This window comes from Blennius ocellaris (genome assembly GCF_963422515.1).
Source record: "Blennius ocellaris genome assembly, chromosome: 7".
Taxonomy (NCBI): domain Eukaryota; kingdom Metazoa; phylum Chordata; class Actinopteri; order Blenniiformes; family Blenniidae; genus Blennius; species Blennius ocellaris.
Window position 1 is genome coordinate 25,798,637 of NC_137656.1, and position 26,789 is coordinate 25,825,425.

Sequence of the window (26,789 nt, forward strand, 5' to 3'; positions counted from 1 at the left end):
TGTCAGGAATGTACGAGTTATAAAAAAACATTTAGTGAAGATTCTTCTTCCTCTAAAATATGTTTTCAAAAGGTGAAGCCTTACATTTCAGGGAGGAGTTCATGCACACATGGTTGTTTCACCATTTGATTGTCTGGAGGTGTTTGATGCTCTCAGCTTGAGCTCAGCAGCAGCAGAAGCAGCAGCTGAAGCAGAAGCAGCAGCAGAAGCAGAAGCAGCAGAAGCTGAAGCAGAAGCAGCAGCAGCAGCAGAAGCAGCAGCAGCAGCAGCCTCGGCTGGTGTCACCAGGAGAAGCCACATGCTTCATGTGGCTGGCAGTACCCAGCTGTGGAGGGCGAATCGTGGCTGCATCTGATCTCAGTGTACTCAGCTGCACCGCCGACTCCCAAACCTCACAAAAGGAGGAGCTCTCTGTGTGTCTGAGATTGCCAGTGTGTGGGAAGGGTTTACTGAGCTTTCTCAACGGCAGACCACGGTTCACCCACCTGTTCAGGCTTAAAGTTTTGTTTTGAGCTTACAGAACCTCCCTGAAAATGATTTTAATGCACATTAAGTTACGAGAATTCATGGGTGGATGTGTTTGTATTTCTGCTTTGATGATGCTCATGTTGATTTGAGTTTATGCTAGAAGATTTTCAGCTTCTAAACAACCATCTATCCAACTTTTCAGGCCGATTCCAGCTCACCGAGAGTGAAGAAAGGGGTCCATCCAGGACAGATGCTCAGATGAAACATGCACTCAGACGCAAACTAGGGTTTTTTTGTGTCATTAAGAGTGCTAATCACTACATGACTATGCAATTACTTTATTTCAAACTGTAGTTTAAACCATATGTTATATTAGAAAAGAAAGCAACAAGAGAAATGTTCACAAAATACTTTTTGGAGGTGAAACATAACTACTTACTCACTTTTCTATTAACTTAAGTCTACATGAAATAGAGCTTTGTTGTCATTTGCGCTAAAGATTGTCAAAATATACAAGAATGGAAAAATATATCATGACTCAGGCTGGTTTAATCTAGAAAATCATGTTACTGTCTAGATAGAGCTGCTCAAGCTGGTTTAATCTAGAAAATCATGTGTGGGCTTGCTTTTTGCCCCACAGCTCATCCACCATGTGTTGAAGTTCATCCTGGTGAACGAGCGGGTCGCATCCCTACGCCTTCGGGTAGGGGACAGGTCTCTGACTGTTGTCTCAGCCTATGGACTGAACAGCAGTTGAGAGTACCCAACCTTCTTGGAGCCCCTGTGTGGGGTGCTGGATAGTGCTCCAACTGGGGACTCCATTGTTCTACTGGGGGACTTGAATGCCCACGTGGGCAATGACAGTGAGACTTGGAAGGGGGTGATTGGAAGGAACGGCCTCCCCGATCTGAACCCGAGCGGTGTTCTGTTATTGGAGTTCTGTATTGTATTGTCACTGTATGTCACAGTTTGTCCATAACCAACACCATGTTCAAGCACAGGGGTGTCCATAAGTGCACGTGGTACCCGACACCTGAGGCCAGAGGTCAATGATAGACTTTGTTGTCCCATCATCTGATCTACGGCCGTGTGTCTTGGACACTTGGATGAAGAGAGGGGCAGAGCTGACAGGTATCGGCAGACCAAGCATATCACGGCCCGGGCCACGACGGAGACAAAAACTCAAGTCTAGGAGGAGTTCGGGGAGGCCATGGAGGAGGACTATTGATCGGCCCCAAGGAAATTCTGGCAAACCGCCTCAGGAGGGGGAAGCAGTTTTTCACCAACACTATTTACAGCGGAGGTCGGGAGCTGTTGACCTCAACTGAAAATGTCATCTGATGGTGGAATACTCCGAGGACCTCCTCAATCCCACCACCATGTCTTCCACTGAGGAAGCAGAGGCTGGGTTCTCAGAGGTGGACTCGTCCATTACTCAAGCTGAAGTCACTGAGGTAGTTGCTCAGCTCCTTGGTGACAAGGCACCGGGAGTGGATGAGATTCGCCCCAAGTTCCTTAAGTCTCTGGATGTGCAGGGACTGTCATGGCTGACATGTCTCTGCAACATCGTATGGCGGTCAGGGACAGTACCTGTGGACTGGCAGACCGGGGTGGTGGTACCTCTTTTTAAGATGGGGGATTGGAGGGTGTGTTTCAACTACAGAGGGATCACACTCCTCAGCCTCCCCAGGAAAGTCTATTCCAGGGTACTGGACAGGAGGATCCGGCCGTTAGTTGAACCTCAGATTGAAGAGGAACATTGCAGTTTTCATCCTGGTTGTGGAACACTGGACCAGCTCTATACTCTCCACCATGTGCTTGAGGGTTCATGGGAGTTCGCTCAACCAGTCCACATGCGTTTTGTTCATCTGGAGAAGGCGTTCGACCGCATCTCTCAGGACCTCCTGTGGGGGGTGCTACGGGACTATGGAGTCCAGGCCCTTTGTATTGGTTTGCATTGCCAGCAGTAAGTCAGACCTGTTCCCAGTGCACGTTGTGTCATTGGTTCTGTTCATTACTTTTATGGACAGAATGTCTTGGCAAACCAGGGACCGGAGGGGGTACAGTTTGGGGACCACAGGATCTCGTCTCTGCTTTTTGCAGATGATGTGGTTCTGTTGGCTCCATTGAACCAGGACCTACAGCATGCACTGGCTGGCTTGCCCCCGTCACGTCAGTGGAGTGTCCTTGCCACAGGTGGGGGAGTTCAAGTATCTCTGGGTCTTATTCACGAGTGGGAGGAAGATGGAGCATGAGATCGACAGGCAGATCGGTGTAGCATCTGCAGTCATGCAGATATTGTATCGGTGCATCATGGTGAAGAAGGAGCTGAGCCAAAAGGTGAAGCTCTCGATTTACCAGTCGATCTTCGGCCCTACCCTCATCTATCGTCATGAGCTTTGGGTCGTGACCAAAAGAAGGAGATCCTGGACACAAGCGGCTGAAATGAGTTTTCTCCGTATTGTGGCTGGGCGCACCCTTATAGATAGGGTGAGGAGCTCAGTCACCCTTATAGATAGGGTGAGGAGCTCAGTCATCAGGGAGGAGCTCGGAGTAGAGCCGCTGCTCCTCCACATCCAGAGGAACCAGCTGAGGTGGCTCGGGCATCAGTTTCGAATGCCCCCCGGACGCTTCCCCAGGGAGGTGTTTCGAGCATGTCCCTCCAGTAGGAGGCCTCAGGGCAGACCCAGGACACGCTGGAGGGACTATGTCTCTCGGCTGTCCTGGGAACGCCTTGGGGTTCCACCAGAAGAGCTGGAGGAAGTGTCTGGGGCGAGGGAAGTCTGGGCATCCCTGCCTAGACTTCTGCCTCCGCGACCCGGCCCTGGATAAGGGGTAGATAATGGATGGATGCCTTGTGATGGATGCCCAGTCTGTACAGGATGTTTCTATATACAAATGGCTGTCAGGGAAACGTGCTTTGAATGTAGATGTGTTACTTAAAACTAAATGTCAACTAATGGCTACCAATCATGATGCAGTTACATGTGGATGAAAAATAACTGATGCTTTGACGCGTTTTAGAGAGGAGTGCTTTGTTCTCCTCAGTGCTAATATAGGTTGGTTTTTTTTAATGTAATTGACAACAATTTAAGCTATGTAGTAGCAGTGTTTTAGCACAATCTTTTCAACATAGAGTGGTAGTATCTGAGTGTGCCATGACAACCAGCCGGCTGAGGTTAAAAAACATGACATAAAACACGCAGAAAAAACCCCATTTAAAGCACATCTAAGGTATTATTCACTACATACAACACGTATCCAAGGATATGTGGACCTCATTGTAAAACACTACTTCAGGTTACTCATTTGAAAAATATTCCCCCTGAAGAAGCAGAAAAATAAAACCATGGACAGCAGTGCATCATATATCTATATCATATATATATATATATACAGGAACATGTAACAATAGGTACCTTCCCATTCTTCACATCATTGTTTCTGACTTTTTACAGGGAATAATATGCATCAAGTTAGTCTTCTTATATTAATTAGCAGGCATATCATAAAGAGAGAATATAATCAATACACCTAAATAAATATGAAACATCAACATTATTGAAGGACATGCGAGCAGCCATAATATTGGAAAAAAAAAGAAACAACTGAACCCAGGTTCAACACGATTGTTTGAACAGGAGGAACTTCAAAACCTCTCGGGAAACACTTAAAGTGTTGATTTAACGTGCTTTTGTCAATCAATGTGTGTTTGCAACTCATTTTTGATCAGATCAAAACGTCAACACGTGTTAATCCGTACGCTGTCACGTGCTGTGACGTCTACATTTCTATTGGCCAATTCATATTAAATGAGCTCCGGTCACCTCACAAACGCTTCCGCACACGGAAGTTAGATCCTCACAGTAAACCTTTTATGCAGTTTCAGCGACCTCAATTGAGAATACGATGCTCGTTTCCACCATCACATTTCGAAGAATTGTCTATGATACAAATCATTTAATTTTTGATTTGGTCATTGTTATGAACGAACGTTGCAGAGTTCGTCGCGGAGGGATCCACCGGTCGGTTGCCTGTTCTGGTTCGGACTGCGGAGGGAGATTTTGAAAGTGTTGTGACTTTTAAGCGTTGACAACCTTCCATTTTTAACACATGAATCGGCGATAAACATTCACCCCCCCCTTAAAGTTCACTTATTCTACTTTTACACGGTAAGTGGGACACCTTAATGTCACGTTGCTGTTCTAAACGTTGATATTGCTGCGGTGAGCAGACGTCCCGTCGTAAGACACTTAGTTCGTCGTGCTAACCCGCTGAACTTCGAATGCTAACATTAAACTGCTTACGGACATTTTGTGTTCATTGTGTATTAAATGAACAAATGTAGATTGGGAGTTTCTTGGCGTTAAGCACGAAATAGACTGGTTACACGCGCGCTTGTTGCTGCTACGTTATGTTATGGCCTTGATAAACGCGTGTGTTTTTCTGCGTCTCCATACTGGATGCAGATGTCTGCGGAAGACACGGACGTCGTTGGTCCTGTCGGGGACCAGCAGGAGGGAAAGCCGCTCTCCCTCGGCCGGGAAGAAGGCCCGAACCCCCTGGATTTCTCTGAGCTCACACCATGTCAGTTTGGCATCTCCGTGCAGAGTTTCACCCCGAGGTTGTCATCAAACTGCAAAGGTGAGAAGACGGAATATTATCTGCTGCCCTGACGTCACCTTCAGAGAAGAAGCGTGTTTACCTGCTCAGCCACCCGAGGTGGACAGGACGAGGCTTTAACTGCTGTTCTGCACAGCAATACTTATTATTTACATCTACTGATGCAGGTTGTTGGAACGACACCCTTCATATAGTCATGGCGGTCACCAACATACCTGGACACGGTTCAGTATGGGCCACATACCTGCAACTCGTCCATTTAGTTCAGGACATCTTGTCCAAGACACTTGGATTTCAATGTATATTTGACACATTTGGAAGTATTGTTCAGTATATTTGACACAAAAACATGCTATTGTATCCAGACAATACTGTGGGTTTTTTGTTTTTTCCATTGATATGGCAAACAGGATTTTTGCAGCATAATAATCAGCTTGATTTATGAGTCTAATGGCCTTCTGAAGTAAAAATCGGCTCAATGTTTGTTTTGTAATTATTTCCCAATATTTCTTGCTAATTTTGACTTTGTGCTATTTATATGTGGGTTTCAACTGAGCTTCTCGTCCAAAGTCATTCCTAAAAATGCATTTAAATGCACTTGTGCAGTTTGTTTACCACAAAGAGAATGGTCAACAAAGCCATATGATATTATATTAAATGTATATGGACATATACTAGATATATAAAATATCAATTACTATTGACGATATGTAAAATTACATTATACAGGATTTGTTTTCTCAAAGAAATTCTGAGATCTCCTCCATGGATGAGTTGTCCTATAATCCCCCTGAGAGCCGCTCCATGTGGCTACTACCACTGGGTCATTCAGTCAAAAACTGCTCATTAAATCTCATTGCATCTCGTTATATTAGTGATAAAGTTGAAAATCCATTTCACTAATTCAGATATTCCAATTTATTGAAATGAAATTGCAGTCTTTCATACGGAGCGAACATTAATGTAATGTGATTGTTAGTATTCATACACTCAAGCTCAACATAAAAAAGAAAAAAAAAATCACGTTGATTTGATTTCAATGAAGGCTGTCGCCTTTTTTTTTCTTCCAAGTTTGAACAGGTATGAGGTGAAAAGTTCATGTTTGAGCTGTAATTACCTGTTCAAAATGTCTCCAGAGGTGCTTCAGACTATTTTCCTTGTGATCCAACAGAGGACAGGCTATCATGTTGACCTATTGTGTGCCTTACCAGACAACGTTCATCACAGTAATGTGTTGTTTCGCTGCAAAAATGGAGGACAATGGCGAGCACAGCTGTACTGGGTGGACAGATGCCAAAACAGAGAGGCAGCGTTTGGATAGAGTTTTCAACTTTATTCATGTAGCACCTCATACGACGCCGTCATTTCTAGGTGCTTTTAACAGACAACAACAAATCGCATTTCGGTTCCACATTTTGGACATGAAGTTCCAGATAAAGATGGCTCGTAATCATTATCAACAACAAACTTCCGGGCTCACCTCTAAATATAAAAAGTGAATTAGCTTGCGGTTATATTTTTTACCCACAGTTCCTTTTCCAGTCTTGTCAGAGCTCCTCGTGTTGCCTAGTTTGTACACTTTTGCTGTTTCTTATATATAATTATTCCTTATTTATCCAAATGAATTCATTGTAACTTCCTTTTTTTTGAAGAAGCGGCAGGTTTATTTTGTACTGTTGAAGGAAAGCTGAGCGCCTGAGAGAACCTAGCATAATGCAGGAAGACCCCAACTCTTAGGAACTTGGTATATTTCTCACTGTAAATAAGTTTGTCAAATGAAACCACAGGTGAGAATAGACCTCGATGGAGCTTTCACATGTAAATGAACAGTTCTGAAAAACGTTCTACCTAATGACTCAGGGTCGTGGTAAAAAGCGACAAAACATAGGGTCCATTGAGCTTTTTACCTGTAAACAAGTGCAATTAATTAACTAATGTAAGTCTTGACATTAGATCAAACAATGTACAAATATATGAAATGTATTAATGCTGTCAGTTCGATACAATTTCTTTATGACTAAGACTGAGAAATGCTGGCAGTAGGGGAAGGGGATAAGTGCCCGATGAATCTATTGAAGATGAATACGCCTTCATTAAGAGCCTGATTTAGGAAAGTACTCAGTCATAGCGAGCGTCGCTGAATTATATGGTGCCGCCACAGATGCCAGACTGTTCCTCTTGTGCTTCACCCTCTGAAGGCACTTAGTGGTTCTGCCTGTGGCCTGGCCTCCAGGGTTCCGCATGAGCCCAAGTGGTGTTTTCTAAAAACTGACACCACTCGCAATCAAACTTTTTGCTGGAAAAACAACCATTGGACGTAATCCCGGCATGCACGATTAATGTTTCCATTTGCACCTTTGTTTTTTTTAAATTACATGAATTCTGCACACTATAGGAATACGTTATTTATCTAGTTTGCTCCTCTTGTGTGTTGTACTGATCCTGTGTGACTGAGTCTCTCTCTCTCTCTCTCTCCCTCCCTCTCTCCCTCCCTCTCCATAGATAAGTCTCGTATAGCACAAATTAAAGCGAGAAGGAGATCCGCCATTGGAACCCGGGGCTCCCCAGAGACAAATTCCCTCATCCGGTTCATGGCACAACAGAGGATGAAGACTCCCAAAGCTTCCCAAACTCCAGAGGTGAGCTGCTTCCTGTGGCCGCGAACCCGGCGTCCCTGTCACAACGTATCGGGCTGCAGGCTGTGCTCACATTGCCCTTTTGCTTTGGTCCCTGTGATGAGAACCTAAAGTGGCACACATTACGGATATGGTGTGCGAGTGTACAACATGCTGCCTCTGCTTGTATTTATCAGGTACACACAGGGGCTGTCACTGCTGCAATCTGTACAATCTGCTAGTTTTTATACCCTTCTAAGACCTGGTTCTAGGGTTTATTCACTATCTGTGTGGAGGAAACGGAACAGGAAGTTTTCATCATTGGCGCTATATTTAAACAAACATAATTGTTGAGCTTGGGCTGTTTCACAATATTTATTCCAACGTTGTAATTTGCTAACAGCGCACCCTGTAACCTGAAAACATATTGTGACCCGGGGGTGGACTGGCCATCATTTCTGACTCGTACAACACGTGTAACGCACAATTGCCCTCACAGCTATATTGTTCAGCTGCAATCAGGCTGAGTAGTACTCTCAAGAACTGTTAATATCAGCAGTGGCTTAATGCATCAACATTAGCTTAATGCGGCACTGGAGCAAAGCTGAACAGAGTGATGGAGCGCCTGCTGCAGCACTGCCATTTGAATGACAGAAGGACTTCCGCGCTGGCGACTGGTGTTAAATAAGGCCGTGTTTTGTTCGAGGAATGACTGTGGCACTGAAGGGCTTGGCAGTCGGCCACATGTGAATGATTAAAGCAGGAACACTACATTAAAACGCACTCTAACTCATGTGTCAACGTATAAGCCTGCACCAGGTACCATCTATTATGCGAGGGAGATCATTTAAGGGTGCAGACGGCCGTCGGTTCGGCTTCTCTCGTCCACGTTGTGCATGGTCTGATGAGAAATGACTTGATCAGTATGCATGTATTTATTGATTCAGTCATTTACCAAGATCAGCTTGAATTACATTTTTTTGTTTCAATCTTGATGTGATTTATTACAATTCTATTATTAATTCGTTTTTCTAAGTTAGGGTTTTTCCCCCTCAAAAAAATTCTGTCCACACACAATGAACACGAGGCTTCAGGGCATGTGGTACACATGCCAGGCCTGTAGGGGTGCTGTGACTCACCAAAAACACAGAAGAAGACAGAGGAAATAGACATTTCGAAGTAGATTCCTGCTCTAAACCTCTGTACAATTCTAGTGCGTGAGAGACGTGACTCCACCCATCCTGTCTGGAACAAAAATGGCGAGAGGAGGTTCAGAAGTTGTAGCGGCTGCTGCCGTGGCTGAAGTGAACGGCTTTAGAAGCCGTCAAAGCAAATCGTCCGTATTTAGAATCAGAATGACGGAAGCAGAAGTGACACGAGCTGCAGGAACCTGCGCCTTCATTGCAGGCAGAGCGCCTTGTAGCGACGCGCTGTCTGTCGGGCTGGACGTGAAAAGTCATTTTACACACAAACTATGTCCGTTCTGTAAGGAGAATTAGGTTCGATTGGTCTTTTTTCATAGAACTGTGGAGAAGTCCCCTGTTTTCAGCTGCAATACAGACGAAGTCACGTAGGGATGCACCGAATTGAAAATTTTTGGCCGAAGCCGAATAAAAATCAAACCCTTGGCCGAATACCAAATACTGAATGTGGTTAAGTTTTTGATTATTGTTTTTTAAATATTGTATAAATAAAATACATTTTTAGACATGATTTTCAAACAAAATAAATGTTTATTTAATATTCTGACATTTGAATATTCCAGTAGTTTCACATTTATTTTAGTCCTAAATAACTGAGTTCAGAAATATCTATATATCTAAAACCTGCATTAGAAGTGCATTCCCAAAAGAACTAAAGTGCACAAGTGGATAAGCCCACAACAAATGAATTATTGTCCTTTTGGCACAAGTCTTCTTAGTCACAGTAGGCTAGTAATGTAAACAGAAGGCTCAAGTAAATTACCATAAGTGTGCTTGTAACCTCATACATTTATACAGATACATAACATATCCCAGACCAGAACAGATTTGTCAGTAACAGTACTTTGACAAAACTACGACATCTGAGACAACCCTTCAATTGTTTTATACAAACAAAAACACTAAAACAAACAACTGTGCCTGTATAATGTCAAGCCGACATTGCAAAAATAAAATTAAAAAGTGCAAACAACAAATGAATGATTGTCCTTTGGCATAAGTCTACTTCGCCTACTCCTTCAGGAACAGTGGCAGGTTCTTCTTTATGAACAGGAGCTTCTCTGCTTTGTCACATGTCAGTCTGTTCCTCCTCTCATCAAGGACATGAGATGCAGCACTAAACAGCCTCTCACTATCAGTGCTTGTGCATGGAGCAGCCAGGGACCTTGGAATGGAAACAACATTGTAGGTCCAGTTCATTGTTATCAAGCAATTAAGAATAAATTATAAAGAGAAAAAGAAAACCAATCCCTTTCCCATTATATCAGCTTATTGTTTTAAATGTTACTGTACGTCACCATTGCTCGTGTGTACTTTCATTGTAGTATTCCTATATTGTTTTATACTGCATTAATTACATTATACATTTTGTTTTTACCACTGTAAACCACTTTGTAAGTATGTTTTGAAAAGTGCTGTATAACTTATTGACTGTTATTAAGCACACGTCCGAGAAATAGCGCCTGCTCAGCAACGTGTAACGAGGCTCAATGTGCTCAACAAGCCTCCGAAAGCCAATGTCCCCCACAACACTAAACGGTTGATCATCCAAAACAATGAACTCCATTAACTTCTTCGTGATTCCGTTTGCTTTGGCACTGTCCTTTGCAAACTTTTTTGTCTTTTCGAAGACGTCGGCCACGGACGGAGTGGGGGTGCTGGGACACGGAGCTTTCCTCTTTGCTGCTGCAGACGTCTCTCTCTCATACTGAGCATGCTGCTCGGGGTGTTTGGCTTTTAAATGATTAACTAAAGCCGTAGTGCCAAAGGTTTTAGCAGAGGCCCCCCCCCTCTAGATATTTCGGCTGAGCACTCGCTGCAAACCGCAATTCTTTTATCGTTCTCCGAAACTCTGAAGTTTGTCCACAAAGACATCTTTGTTTATGTTTACCACGTCACTGGACGTAGTTTGATTGCGTCAGTAAAACGCGCCGCTAATATTCGGCCTTGTGTTTTACTCATTCTACCGAATACCGAATGTGGCTATTTTTGCAATATTCGGCCGAATATATTCGGTTACCGAATATTCGGTGCATCCCTAAAGTCAATATAATATATAATCCGCTCTGTCCTTCTCATTTCAAGTCATCTGTGCTCATCAGCTCTTCAATACATCTTAACGAAAGGTACTTAATTTGTATTTTCTTCATTTATTTTCAGACAGTGTAGGTTTACAGTCCTTTAAAGTGGCAATAAATAGGTCCAGGGGAGTCAGGTGGCGCAGTGGGGTCGTTATTGTCCATTTATCGTTATCGGGGTGAACTGATCAATATACCATGATATTGATTTGAGGCCATATGTGGATGGCCCCTAAGATTCTTTGTTTTTGAGGGGGAAAAAAATATATATATTTTTTTTAATCTACTTTTTCTTTGAAATTGTAAAAATTTGCTTGGGCTGGCTTGGAGCCCCGAGCAGGCAGGGTTGGGCCCCTGGCCTCATGTTTAACACCAACTGATTTAGACAGTCTTTCTTGGGATTCTTGTGAGGTCTTCAAAGTATTGAATTTAGAAATCTGCATTACCTTAAAAAGTATTTGAAAGATATTAAGTTTGATATTATAGGTCTTAAATGTGTAGAGCTGCCACACCGAACTGTGCCCCGTGGCAGCTGCGTGTTGAACCTCTTCCTCTTCTCCTTCACTGTTCTAATAGAAAAATGCGGCGGCAGGTGCGGTGTAGCCACTAAAGCGTGCCAACCAGTGCGTGGCGTCTATTTACTCAATGCCGTGTGCCGCAGCATGCTCCAGCTCGCTGGTGAGGGTATATGTAGCAAGCAGCAGTCCGAGGAGTTGGTGCTGCGTCTTGATGGGCAAATGCTCACGGGGACCTGCGCTACTCTGCCTCTGATTGGCTCATACTCGCTGCATGAGGGCTGAGGAGCCAATCAGAGGCAGAGTAGAACGGCCCATTACGAAGCTTTGACAACTGCTGTATTATGCTGCCGTTATTGGGCAACGAGCAAATATTCTCCATGGATTTTCACTAAATAGTCTCTCGTGGCCACTGTTCCGGAAAAATTGTGTTTCTGGGCTGATTTTAAAGAAATCAAAATTGGGTGTGTTGTCACTTCACCAAGATCAATAACTCACTGAGCATAAGTATATAACTACTAATGAAACTGCAGGATAGGCTGTACTTTTTCATAAGCCGGCTACTTAGGCTGTTTAGATGTAATGTTTTAAGAAAGGCAGTTGTATAGATATAAATATAGTTCTTATTTATATAAAATGTCTACATTTGTAAACTTAGTTGTCGATTTTATTTGTTTGGTATTATTAAATGTATACTTTACCTTTGTCATTGTACAGGTGAGCTTTTATGTTTTGGCTCCTGGGTTGTATTCAAAATAAAATTAACACAAAAAATGACAACCATTTGATTATAAAAAAAATTTGAATTAGTTGATTAATTAGAAAATTAGTTGAAAGATTTATTGTTTCAAAATCTGCCATCAAGGATGGCACAAAAGTTTTGTTGCCATACTTGTATTTATTTTTTTCTGTAACTAGTGTTCCAATGTGCCTGGGAAATGTCCAAACTGCAAAGCAAGTAACAGTGTAGCAGGTTTCAATTAGCAACCAATTTGATGTGACTGAAACATGGTTTGAAGTGGGCATTAAATTGTGTTGTCAGTCTTGAAAAGGTCTTAAATTGAAGGTATAGATACCTGTAGGGACCTTGATTTCTTATTACTCCTTTTTTCCTATCTTATCACTATTGACAGGATTTAGCATAGATACTTCTCATGACCGAAACCACTTGTGATTTCTAGAATATTGACAACCTTTGTGCTCGTATGAGTCATTACAATTCCCCTCAGGACTTCTCAGTGTGACTCCAATCGCGGGCAAAAATTCATCAGTTTCTGAAAAACTGACTCTTTGCACATTTTTGAAAATTCTACAGCCAAAAGATCAGAAGAAATTAATCTGGTAGTAAAGTTGTTAAGAACAATGTATTTTTTTGTGAAATGGCGTGACTCTGTGTGACTTGTCTCTAATGAAAAGTACACAGAATAAAGCAAATAATGACCTCTTTTCAGACATGGAATATTTAATGTTTCCACTGAGTTAAGCTGTTTAAAGTGAGGATTTTTGTCATTTAGTCACGGGTGACTTTTAAATGAACGTCTCTCTTGAACATATTCAAATATTCCCAGGCAGTTTTGGCGTCCAACACGCGGTGCATCGCAGAACAAGAAGTTGCATGTAATGTATGTTAAGCTGTTAAGCTGCCTGGTTATCTCGTCTTTGGCGCCGAGAAGGAGCAGCCGTCTGATCTCCTGGAATAATTAGTCAACTTTTGTTATCACTCCCCAAAAAAATCCCAAACAATCGGGATTATTTTCCCGCCTGCTACATGTGTAGCAATGTTTAAGCTATTCATGAAGATGTGACTGCTTTCATTCAGCGACGGTGTCGAGTCCTGTTAAATAAATGTCAAGGTGTGAACTGTCCTTACAAAACGGGCGTTGAAAGATCAATGTGGAGAAAAAGGTCAAACTGTGTGAAAGTGTAATGATGCTTAAATCCCTTTTTTTTTTTTTTTTTCCCTCCTTCGGCTGCCATGTCAAATTGCCATTAACATAGTCCAGCGCATGACTGCTCTTTTTATCAGAGTAAAGTAAGAGCCAATGAAGAACTCATTACATGGACACATAACTCAATATTTAATTATCAAACACTCGCACCGTGGAGGTCAGAGAGGTTGATATTAAATGTTGCCATCTCATCTGGGCAAATGTCAGTAGCAGTTAAACTACACACAAAAAGTGAGGGAGTTTCTGTTTGCTTGATTATTCCTTTGTTGTTTTTGTGGCTGTGTTTGGTTCACACGCACTCCGAGGCTCCTTCTTGTTGATTTAATCAATTGCTAATGATTTTAAGTGAAAACGGAAAACTTTTGTCGCATTTTGAGTGTCTGTTGCCATGACAATGGTGCTCAGATCCACAGAAAACATGACTTTTTGAAAGCTGCCCCCATGGTGGAACTTCTTGAACGTGCTCTGACTTGGTGTCCATGGAAACCGCGGCAAATGCAGTATTTTGAAATGCTGCTGCTGGTCATGTGCACCACGGCCGTAGTGAATGGTTCTTCTGCACATGTGCAAGCGATTTCAGAATCCGAAATACTTTATAAATCTAAGAGGGAGATTCTTGAAACATAGCTCCGCACATAAAGGAACACAGAATGAATAGAATACGGGTTGAAGGATCAGTTTTGCTAATTAAAGTTAAATATGTAATATGAGATTAAATGTTAATATCATATATATAGGGCTACTTGAGTCACCCGTAATAACAACTGAACTTTGTCGCCTGTCCATACCAATGTCCAGTGTCCAGTAGTGTTTCCTGCACACGTGTGTGCTTTTATTACAAAAATAAACAACAGCAAAACTTTCAGCTGTTCTTCCTTTACCATATAGGGAGACATTGTTTTTAAGAAATCGCTATGTAAATGGCAGACTTTTCTGAAGCATAAAGGCAAAAGTTATGCGTTTTAATTTAAAATGTTTTTGTGTAAATGAAATAAACAGGATTTCTAATAGTTTAGGATTCATTTCCAAAGAGAAATGTTAAAATAAAGGAATAAGTCACCAAATGGAAATATCCTGAGCTCGGTAGTGCGTCTCAAGAACCATAAACAGTTGTACTTTACACTGAATATGACTTCTGTGTTGTTTGCCTTCTGTTGTTTAAGATAGCAGATCGGAATTGACCAATGGGGTTAAAGAGGCGGGCACTAAAAGTCCTGAGCCAATCACATGACTGCTCGAAAGTGTCAAGGATGAAAGCTCTGCAGTGGGTAAAGTCACACTGAGCATGTGATTGACAGGAGAGCTGTGCAACATGTTGCAAAGGGGGATGAAGAGGTTTTTGTGGACTTTATTCCACTTTGAAAACTTCCAGGTCTCAAGTTTGTGTGAGGTGAGTTTCATATGGAGAGCAGTCCTCCATTCAGTTAGAAGAACAAGAGAAATATGACCCCGGGGGGTGTTTGTGTGTGTGTGTGTGTGTTGCCTCTCATTAAATTTTGTGATGTATTTTGAAGTGTCTGACCTGTCGAGCTGCAAAGACGCGTCCCTTTTCTTTCTGGACCTCCAGCTTGTCAGAAGTAGCCCCTTCCTTCCCCGGGTCTCCTCCACTCTGAGGCAGAAGATGGCCTCCTTCCAGAATCTGATGGATGTGGAGGAGAGTGACGCCTGTGATCCCAAGCCAGCGCAGGACGGCGACGCTGAAGGATGCATCAGGACAAGAGATTATCTGTCTGGTGAGACCGCCTCATTGCCACAGGATTAATAGTTCCATTCCCCAATGAGGATCTATGCCAGCAGGATTTCTTTATGATGTCTGGAGGCAGTGGATTAATGCGTCGCACCGTCTAACCCGACTCCCAACAACATCTCACAGCAGTCAGGTCTTCTCGTCGGCCTCTCGGATGTTTTGAAGCAGTTTGTTGCTGAAGTGAGACTTTATCTCACTTCCTTTGATCAAGTTTCTTTTTCTTTTTTTTTTTCTTCATAACTGTTTATTTTGATATAGGACTTTTGCTTAAGTGACATGTCCCCAAGTCCCATTTGTTTTTGTATGTTTATGTAATGTGCCTTTTTGACTGATGTTATTTATTTATTTATTCATTTTCCTCCCACTCAGACGGGAGCAGCCATGATGCGTGCAAAGAGAACAAGCCACCAGTGACACCCGCACCCAGCAAGAGGAGGCGTCTGGGCCCCCAGGAAGGCTGCAGCCAGGAGATTAGAGAGGCCGGCGCTCCCATCCTGCACTCCAGCTTGAAGGAGCAGGAGGTACGCTCACTCTGACTCACTCACTTAACTTGGCTGCTGTGAATAATTTAACTGAAAGGTTTTTACCGCTCTGTACTTGCTTTCCATTGACTGTGCAGCGTATTTTTAACTCCTCCGTTCATGAATTTGAACTGCAACCAACTCAAATGATGAAAAGCAAACAAACCCTCTCAAGCAAAGCAGATTTTGCTCCTTACTGCAAACATCTCGCTGTAATTTATTCATGGCTGCATATTGTTTGATTTTAACTTTTAGAGTCTGAACGTTGTTCTATCTAATTTGTTTTCATATTCATTTGGTACGGCACATTGAAAGCAAGTCCTTTCGTCATCTCCTCAGGTGGATGAAGACCCGGTGATCCAGGATGTGACAGAAGCACCTCTGCCATCCAGTGGAAGTGTGGAAGAGGCTCACACTGTGCTTATTCTTCAAACCCGCGATGCAAACTTTAATTTCAGTGCCCACTCGCCTTCAAGGAAGCAACAGGTACCCGTGCATGCTGCATGCATTTAAGAGCCTAAAGGAAGTTTATATGAGAAACCTTTATAGCAAACATTGAGAAATGACAGCATCCATCTATCGTCTATAGCAGTCATTCCCAACCGGGGGGGTGCCAAGGATTGTTCTCAATTAACCATGTCACAAAACATACTAAGTTTAAGCTCCTACATTATAAAGCCCCACGTTTCCACCGCACACAAGTGCCGGTACGGAGCGGTACGGAATAGAGGCCCCCGACCGGAATTTTGGGTCGCATTTCCACTGCAGAGAGAAGCTTAAAAAGTGGGCGGGGCTTATGAGCTCCGCAGAAATGTGACATTACAACAGAAAAGAAAGTCGTCAGATCTAGATCTTGTGAATCCTCTGTTGTTGTTAACATCCTCCACTTTGCACTGTTATTTTTTGCAGCGGGAAATAAAAAAACAGTTATTTTTTGCAGCGGTTATTTTTTGCTGCAGCCGCAAGTTCCTTGTTCTGAGAGAGCGAAACCTCCGGCCACTTGGGGCCACTTGCCACTCGAGCGCTCGGGTGCGTGGCAAGTGGCCGGAGCGTTCCCCCCGGTTGGCTGAGGCAGACACAGGAGTCTGGAGCTTTCTGCTCAAACGCAGGAAGCACTCTACTCCGGCGCTGATCGCGGTCCGTCCCCACGGTATAGCGCCACTGACCGCCCTTGACCAGAACACTGACCGCCTCTGGGGAGTGCGATCAGCGCCGGAGCCGAAAGCTCCAGACTCCCGTGTCCCGGACGCGCATCCACGCCACGGCGAGCGCTATGCTGCAAACAGAAAGCTCCAACGCGATGCAAAGTCCCTCCCCCCGGTCTCCCCCTGCCTCAAGTCGCTCTTTCACCACAAACACTAAAGTTGAGCAGCAAAGAAAAGAAAAGGAAAATTAAATTAAAACAACCAGAGCAAAGCTGACCACACTGACAGCAGAGGCTTCGTCCAGCCCACGCATTAACATATTGAGGGCGTGTAGTAAATCACTGACCAATCAGCAGACAGCAGCTCAACCTCAGACCCGTTCCATGGTCCCCGGCACCCCAACGGAAGGGGAGCGGAAAAGCGGTCGCCTTTGGAGCGGTTTAGACCCCATTCCTGTCGTGACACGCGAACCGGAGCGGTTTAGACCGGTCTAGGCCGGCACTTTTCGTGCGGTGGAAACGGGGCTTAAGTGTTTAAAAACTGTTGGAACATGGAGATGATGAGGAAGATCGATCAAAGAAATACAGTGTACCAAGGGAGTTACATTGAATGTCTTCATTGAAGCAATGAACAAAATTAGAGCCGAGGTCTCAAGTGTTTAAAAAAAAAAAAAAAGTCTGCCCCTCAAGGAAAAGGTTATGATTAATTCATGTTGCAGGGGGCTGCAGACATATCCAGCCGGCTTTGGGTGCAGGGAGTGTTACACCGTGAACAGGAGAGCACATACAAACTCAACAGTCAGACCCGCAAGCCTGAACTACACCCATCAGCACTCCCACCTCATAATGACAATACCCCTGATTCTAGTGTGGGCGGGGCAGGGGGGGCTTTCTGTGTGGAGTTTTTATGATCGTCCTGTGTGTTCGGGGATTTTCTCCAGACATTCAGTCCAAAAACAAAGCTGAAAACTTTCAGTTTGTTTTGGGTTTATGTTTATATGAGGATGATGCTCAGAGTTACAGCAAATGCAACATGTTGACAATCACCATGACAACAATCCAACTCTGTCTGTCCACACACACATGCCATTGTTCATGTTTATAGGATATTGTTCTCTGTGAGCATGTGTGTGGTTTCATTACAAGAACAACCGACTCGTGGCCCTACAGTAAATCTACATTGTTTTCTGCGTTGATGCCGTTTCCATGTAAACTCACCTCGTTTTCAAAACGTTGCTGTGTAAATGCAAACGTTTTCTGAAACGGCAGGGATCAGGTCCAGTGTCTCACAGCGGTGCATAGATGAACTATCAATTATCCTGCTTTTAAATAACTTGATCCATTTGATAGAGTCTGCTGCAGAAGGGTTGACGTCTGGAGCTCTGTAGACTCTTGTATGAACTTCCCCTCTGATCAAGTCATTCCAGGATCAACACCACTCTTCTGACATTACCTGTATTCTTACTGGACGCGGTTACAACAGCTGTTTTGAAAAAGTCTGAAAGTGGAGCTGTGACTGTAACGTTGGTTAACCGAGATCGCCTTCTGAGCATGCCCAGACGGTCGCAGGCGGGCACAGAGCAGTAATCAGACGTCTGGTCTGTGGCCACACAGCAGGCAGTGACAAGGCAGACCTATGATATTATTGCCCACGAGCTGCAGAGTCGCTTCCGTCCTCATTCAACCAAGTGCTGTCTTGCCTAAAGGCCTCGGCACGTGTTTGTCATGCTGGCAACTCGGAAGAATACCCCATATTTAGAGGAGTTCCAGTGCCTGTGTGGGTGGAAGCTTTTCTCCCCCCCCCCCACCCCCCTTCCCAGATTCCTGTACTTACTTTAAGTGAAATGCTAGTCTTGAGTTTTCAGCTGCAGCACTCCGCCACATCACTGCCTGTGCTGAGTATTTACTGCTCCGCTGATCAAGACCAAGCCATTTTAACGATTGGAAGGAGAGAACTGTAAAGGACACCTGCAGTGAGTTGATTAGATGAGGTGATTCAAGAATATTTTACGCTTCATCGTCTTCGTGCAGGAATGTGTTCTGGTGCTGAATGAAATGCTAATGTGCCTTATTGAACACGTTGCGTAAAGCTGCATCGAGCCACAGTCCAGCGGAAGGAGGGATCTCACATTTTCTCTCTTCACAGGACGGTGTGTTTGAAGTCCAAAGCCCCAGCCGCCCACCACCTGTTGATCCTGCAGCCGCCTCCCCGCCACCACCAGCCTCCCCCTTCCGCATCCCCTCTCTGCCTTCACTGCTGGACATGAAGCTCACAGGTAAACACGCTGCTTTCTGTGGCCTTGCCATAGTAACTGCTCTTTTATCTTTGGCTCTGCCTCGGCTTTGAGGCTGTGTGCCTGTGTCTCGTCTGCTTGGCTGCATTGTTGTCATTTCAGAGGAAAGGTCTTTTAACGTGTCCACGGGTCAGTTTTCGGTGTACGAAAATGAGTTTTGAAGTCGTGCATATTTTGTCAAATCAGTGTTTTGGTCGAAGGCACACGGTACAACATGGAGCAGCTTCGTCCACAGTGGAGGGGAAAACTAGCGTCCAGCTCAACGGCAGCAACTTTCTTGGGTTTACATCAGAGGTGTCAAACATAAGGCCTGTGGGCCAACCCCACCATGCCCCCGGTCACTTTTTCAAAGAAAACATTCATTTGTTTTGTTTTGGTTTGGGGTTTTTTTCTTACAACTTTAAGGTGAACAAACAACACCTGAAGTATCAGTGCCTTGTTAACTAGCAACTTCATTGCTAGCAAACAAGCCTCACAGCCTTGCTGCCAGGGTGAGTTTGTGAAAACTCCCAAAATGCAACAGCTATGGGAGAAATTGGTCAAACTTTTCACTGTATTTTGCACCAGAATGTTTCATTAAAATTGACTTTCTGTTTAGATTATAGTCATTTTTGGCTGTAATTGGATGTTTTTTGGGGGAAATCTACACCATTTCTTCAATAATACTCTGCCACAACAAAGAAAAACTGTCAAGTTTAAATGTAAAGATTATTATGGAATTATTTCACCAGTCCAATCCAGTCAAGATGAAGTTGGGTGGTATGTGGCCCCTGAACTAAGATGTGTTTGACACCTGGTTGAGAGGATAGTACCAGAGAAAAGGACAAGAACAACAAACTAGTTTATGTAATGCACTGACATAAGCCAGGATCTGAGCACTGAGTCCTGAAGTGAAGCTGCCCGTCACTGCTTAACTCTCTTCATTCATGTCTTGTTTTTTAACTCCCATAAAAAAAAAAATCACAATTATTTAAGTTTGATTCTATTTAACAAGGAGTTCTGAGAGTCTGCAGCCCGAGTGGCTTTGTTATTCTGCTTGAAACGTCTTTTGCCAAATAAATGTTTTGCAGAAGACGACGGTTCGTTGGTGGTGAAGAAGAAGAAGCAGGTCCACTTCGGAGGGCCCCTCTCCCCTGAGTTCTTTGATAAGAACCTTCCTCCCAGCACGCCGTTGCAGAAAGGAGGCACGCCGGCCCACGCAGCCACGCCCGGCGGGAGTTTCCAGCGGCGCTCGCTGTTAAAGACGCCTCAGAGGAGCCAATCCAAGCCGGAGCAATCTCAGCCGGACCTCGACGGCTCCACCGACTTCGGTGCTTCACCGACATTTTCACTTCCCCACAGACGGGGGTCTGAGGTGAACGATGGGTCTCGTTTATGAGAAAGACATGGTTTTGTTCTGTTAGTAGTTGCATATGTAAGTGTGATGTCTTTCACTCAGTCTGAGTCAGATTGTAAGTATTAATGAAACAATATTTTCTTCATCCCTTTTCTCCTCAGATTGTTTCGCCTTCAGTGGAGGAGAAAGACTCTGCAGTGGCGATCGACCCAGGTTGAGTATTAGTTTGAATACAGTCCTTGTGAAACATCGTCTTATTTCCTCTGTTGGTCAGTCCAAACAGTCCAACTCCAACCGCTCTTTCCATTTATTCCAGAGTGTATGTGGGACACCCGGCCGCTGAATTTAAACAACGCCTTCCACGAGGAGTCTCTTTCCCAGTCTGAGACGGGTGAGCTGCTTTCTTCTTTTTCATCGTCACTTAACCTGCTGTCGTCTCTTGACTTGTGCTGTTCTGCTATCTCCTGACAAATCACGGGGCTGTGTGCAGCTCAACATTCTCATTTCGAGGACAGAATAAAAGCATCTGAAGTAATTGCAAGTCTGCGTTTACAGAAACTGGTGGTTTCCTGCCACGGATATTTGAGGATAAAAGCCACATTGATATGTAAATGATCTTTTTCGAAGCGCACAACGATGATTTCGGCGGTCAGCATTATAAATGCTTCTTACAAAATTAGTTGTTTTTTAAAAAAAATATTATCATTTGTTGGCAGAGGCTAAACATTTCGTTTGTTTGTTCAAACGCGTGTCATTCCAGCTGTTGTTTCCTTGGAGGCTGACCTCCAAACCAGCACAAGCTGTCAGACGAATACTGAGGAGCAGCCTGGATCCTTCCCAGAGACAAAGGAGCAACCAGAAGTAGCTGTTGAAGATCCATCTTCAGCAAAACCCAAACGAAGAAAGAAGGTCAGCCACAAGTTTTGGAATTTGGGAAAAAATGACATTTTTTATTTCTTTGTTGTTATGATGCTTCCTGTAATTGTGACACTGCTGGAAAGGTCGTTTATTACATTATCACTGCTGCTCATCCCATAAATGCATGTTCCTTACAAATCAGGAAAAGTGAAAGGAGTTCAATAGTGTAAGATTAATTAATAAAGAACATTATTGCAACAAATACTATGCCAAATATTGTTTTTTTTTTTGTGTTTAGCTTTTAATAGGCTACATTAACAAAATACCATCTTCCCAGTGTAACATTTCAGAATCAGACACATTTAGTTCTTAAACCTTGTGGATGTGTTTCCTTCCAGGCGGGGCCGGAGCCGGAGCCGGAGCCGGAGCCGGAGCCGGAGCCGGAGCCGGAGCCGGAGCCGGAGCCGGAGCCGGAGCCGGAGCCGTCCTCCTCGGTCTGCTCAGGCAGCAGGAAGAGGAAGGTCTGCTAACAAACCGCTCTCACTTGTGCCAAACGCCAATTACCAGACATCTCTCTCGCTCTCTCTTTTTTTTCTTTCTTAATAATTTAGGGGTCATAACATGTTCCTATCTAATCTACTGTTTAATTCCTCTGGATGTGAACTTAATCACGTCCAAGGATTTCTGCTTGATGTGTGCAAGAGAGTGTGTCAGGGAGGCCGTCAGCGTAACGTATCCTCAGGCCAGCTCTCTGTTCCCCCAGCAGCCGGAGGAGAGCCAACCTGTGAAGAGGTCGGCGCGCTGCGCTGCCAAGTCGGCCTCCAGGAAGATGAAGGTGAGTTGGCCCGGTCCGCTCCTCTGAGGACGCGTCTTTCCTGGAGGGAGTCGTTCAGCTGATGGCTGCTTTCTCTTGTCCAGCTACCGAAAAGATTTACGTTTGTCTTCATTCTCCCGAGTGTTAGACCTTCATCGTGACGCCACCTAGTCTGCTATCACGACTGCTGTTCTTGTTTTATTATCATGTTGCTGGAGCATGACAATACTCATGCTAAACCTATTTGATGAAACCCATGAGACCCGCACGGTTAGTGTCCCGTCTTTGTAATCAGACTCCCAGAACAGAAATGGAAACACTTTAAAAGCTCGTTTCCTCCTGTTGCAGTTACTGTATGTGTTAAAAGTGGGTGTCAAACGTAAAGCCCGTGGGCCAAAACCTGGTCTGCAAGAGGCTCCAAACCACCAAGTCAATGGTGGAAATTTTAAAGAAAACATATTATTTTTCCCCCAAAATGGAGTTCATAAGAGTAGCAGACATTATGGACATTTCTCTGTATTTCGTACCAGAAGGTTTCATTAGAATTGGCTTTATGTTGAGACGGGCACCTGTAGTCTGGTTCAGTGGCGTTTCTAGATGGAAATACTTGGTGGGACAAGATTTTTGCTGCATGTGCATATTGCGAGGTATTTTCACCTGCACATTTGTTGACAAGGAGCAAAATAAAGAACACCACTAGATAGACATCCTTTAAACCACTCAGTCATTAATAAATGAGATCATCCAAACAAGTGCAGCTAATAGGCCATAAGTGAACCATGAAAAAGTGGCAAGAAAATGATTTTGGTTCCCATGACTGAGCACTGCTTCTTAAATGCATTGTTGTGTAGACTACCCTTAAAGGTTCTCCACAATATAGCCTGCAGTTGTTTTGTCACACGCCTTAAATTTATACAAGTATAAATTTAAAAAAAAGAAATTCTGAATTCACTTGTTTTATTCATCAATATACATTTTAGCAACATGCAACCTCTCACAAATTAACAGTTATATATCCATGATAACATTTTAGACGAGTCCGTTATTATTGTTACAATGAAATGTGAATTCAGGCCATGAAATCTTGAAATTTGTGGAAAAATGCTTTAGCTAATGTCATATTAACTATGGTGAACTTTGACACACAATGTAACAGCATTGCTTTTTATTTACAGCTATTTACGTTTTATTTTAAGCTGTTTTTCTTTAACACAACTTGTGATGAAGCTGTTAGATGGCCAACAGTTAGACCAAGACACAGATGTGGATGTCTGCTTCCGGCCCTCAGTAGCAGGATAACCTCCATCTTGACACCTTTAGACTCAAGTCATGCCCTATATTGACATAACATGCTAGTGTGGGTTCCTCTGAAGCACCAATAATCCCAGCAGATTATACAGTTCTAGTGACTCGACAGATTTGGCTTCAGTCACATTTGGGTCATCAGATGTGTGCATACATGTCTAGTCAGCGATGGTTCAAAAGTTTTGGGAGTAATTGTGTGGTTTTCCATCACGTTTAATAACTTTTACTGTTAAAAGTTATTGAGGCACTATTGGACCATTCTGGCCCCCTGGAGAAGAACTGGACTGAACGTGTCCTCTAAACTAGAACGTGTTGGACACCTCTGATCTGGACTGGGTTGACGGCGCCGAACACCTCCACTAGCGTTTATATTTTTTATTTATTCTGTTTCTTTTAAATGTAAAGACTGTCAGCCATAGATGGTTTGTTTTATGACCTGAAGGTTTTGCAGATTTCCAGCCGCTAATATTGATTTGAAAACACTCCCATGATGAAGCCGTGGCAGCCTGGAGGCGAGAGCAGGAAGCTTGTGACTACACCGTCATGATTCCATTCCCAAAACCGAGAAACTTTGTGCCAATCAGCCCTGCTGATCTCAGCGTGCAGCACGAGGCCGACACGCTGCACGTTGACGTCCACTCCTTAAAGTCAGTGATCACAACTTAAATCTGTATTTGTCATAAAACTTTTATTTCTTCTTTTGAGAATTAAATTCCTCAACAACTTTTTGCCGTCGCTCCTGTGTGAAGGTCTCGACTCGACTGGTCCTGCTGGACTGGAGCCTCGTCTGGACGTTTTGGCCCACAGGCCTAATGTTATGTTTGACACCCCTTGTTTATGCCATGAAATACTAAAGCTGTCGACTCCAGATGTGTTTATATACAACAAAAGTAGCGAGAAATCAATGGAGGATAATCACCTGGCAAGAGAATGGGCTGATATTGACTTGATGTAGAGGAGTAATTGCTCTGCGTATTACAGCGTTGCAGAAAACAAGTGAGCTGACAAATTAAATGTGTGACCCCCGTCGGTACAAACTTTCCAAATCCTGTCCTCCAGACGGCCTCGGGAGGAGCTCGCCGCTGGAACAAGGACGTGGACCACTCGCTGTACGGCTCACGGGCCTACGCCTCCAAAAACCCCAGCCTGACCCCCATCACGGAGAACCTGTCCTTCATTAGCGAGTCCCCAGCAGCACCACTGGCTCCGCTGCCGGACCGCGCAGGTACAAGACGACTGCAGCGGGAGAGCAGCAGGAAATTACTCTGTTCCTCAAATCCTCTGCTTTTCTTCTTCCAATACAGCCACGGGAGTGGAAGTCCAGCAGAACCCCCCGACTGACACCAACACGGCGGCTGAAGTGGGAAATGCAGCGAGGAGGAACAGGAGGCTGTCGGGGCCGAGGGCCCGAGGAAGAGCACTGAGGAGGAGGAAGGTCGGCGGTCCTGACCGAGACCCGCCGAGTGAGGAGAAGGAAAACTGTGAAGACCACCCGGCGGCACCGGGAAGCCAATGGGAGCACGACGCCGGCCGACAGGAGGACGCCGTCCCTTCTGAACTCGCACTTTGCTGCAACCTGGACGTGAAAGGAGACTCTGCTTCCTGTGGAGAACCCGGCAGCGCAGAGCGCAGAGGCATCGTCCCGGTCCTGCAGGAGCAGCAGAACCAGGAAGCGGAGGGGGGGCCGGGGGCCCGGGCAGCCCACCAGCAGGAGCCCGGGCCGCCCGGCCAGGTCCTCGCCCCCTGGCAGGCCGAATTCAATTTCGAGGATGTTTTCAAGCCGGCCGCCACCAGAGGGCAGCGCTCTGTGCGCCGCAGCCTGAGGCTCCGCTGCGACCTGGACCTGGACCGTGACGGCGCGGGGCTCGCCTGGTTGCCTCGCACCTCCCCCGACTCCTCCAGAGAGGCTCGCCGGAGGACCCGGGGCCGGCGGCTCAGCGCCGCGCTGCCCGAGGAGACGCAGGACGCCTCGTGAGACCTGCCGCCTGCTTTTAATGGACTCGGACATTTATTCCACGGCACACATCACTACTCTGTTTTCTCAAAAGACTATCACATGTTTTTGGTTATGATGTTGATGTACAAAAGTGAGGCTTTCGTTCTGTGAATTCTCGGGGCTCGCCGGTTGTTTGGAACCGGTTTCCCCTCCAGTAACCAAGCCGGTCAGTAAACCCAGAGACAAATCATCTTTGCTGACGACTGCTGATCATTGTCCACCCTGACAATCACTGCATCTCCAGTCCCCTCCTTAGTCACTGGATCCAGCGTTTCCCAGTCCATATCTGCTCCTGTGGAGATGAAGATACGTCGGACATTTAGCATCAGTCAGGTGGAAGAGTCACGGACAGAAATCAAATTAATACACTGAAATAATCCTTTTTGTGATTTTGTTTCCTTCATTAAAAACAGTTATTGTGTGTTTTTAAAAGAGTCTGAGTTGACTTGTCTAAATGTGTCTCGCCTCTGACTCAAGGCTGTGGCTCCCTGTTGAGACGACACGTTTTTAGACTCATTTCCAATGAATTCATCCAAATAATAAAACAGCGACTGTTCTCCATAAGACTGGTGTTGCAGCTGTGTGGTGACTCGAGTTCAAGTACAGCGGCGTTCTCTGCTTGGGGCTTTTGTCCTCACCGAATGAAACACTGTGTATATTACCCGTCTCATCTGCATTTTGAATGCGGCCCAAATGCCTGGAAGTAAATTGACCTCCAACCTGGAGCTGCGGCAGATTCAAATCAGCTGCTGGTGACCAAATTCATCCATCTGTCAGAACGGGACGGCAGGCAGCACTAACAAATTGAGTTTCAAATTCAGTTCACATCGGAGGAATTGGCTCCCAGAGTGATGCATGACTGTAATCTATCCATCATAGGGTAATTGATTCCCTCCTCTTTTTTTTTTTTTTAACATGGAGTCGGAGTCGCTTGGCTGAAGGACACCGGAGGACTCTGACTCCCCCCAGTTTGTGCCACAGTCCCTTGTGTGTCCCCGACTGGGACACCGGTGGACTCGGATCATACAGCCAGTAATGTGTCCATGTCGTGGGGGCGCACTGCCACCTGGTGGCGGTTGTTATAAGTTGCATGTAACCAGTTGGAGATGGAGAGCCGTCTAATCCAGGGGGGTCAAAGTGATTTCAGTTGAGGGGCCACATCAACCTCATCTGACCTCTGGAGGCCCAACACGTCAAACATCACATGTTAAACTGCAGATATGGACAAATGCAAAGTCTTTCCTTCTTTTGATCCTTTTGTAACTGCAAGAATTTGCCAGTCTAATCTGAAATATACATATTAAAGGAAATCAGATGTTATTAT

General features: G+C 44.6%; 1 protein-coding gene across 1 annotated transcript; it reads left to right on the top strand.

The window, feature by feature from the left end:
* Positions 1-2,321: 2,321 nt before the first annotated feature.
* Positions 2,322-25,960, top strand: cdca2 (cell division cycle associated 2; the record flags this gene model as incomplete). Its single annotated transcript, XM_080499219.1, has 16 exons — positions 2,322-2,374; positions 2,604-2,664; positions 4,938-5,112; positions 7,594-7,730; positions 15,018-15,183; positions 15,567-15,718; positions 16,058-16,204; positions 19,009-19,138; positions 20,227-20,510; positions 20,654-20,705; positions 20,809-20,883; positions 21,253-21,401; positions 21,749-21,871; positions 22,114-22,185; positions 24,529-24,694; positions 24,774-25,960. The coding sequence occupies 16 exons, from the start codon at positions 2,322-2,324 to the stop codon at positions 25,442-25,444; spliced, it is 2,613 nt and encodes an 870-aa protein (XP_080355345.1). The 3' UTR covers positions 25,445-25,960.
* Positions 25,961-26,789: the final 829 nt, after the last annotated feature.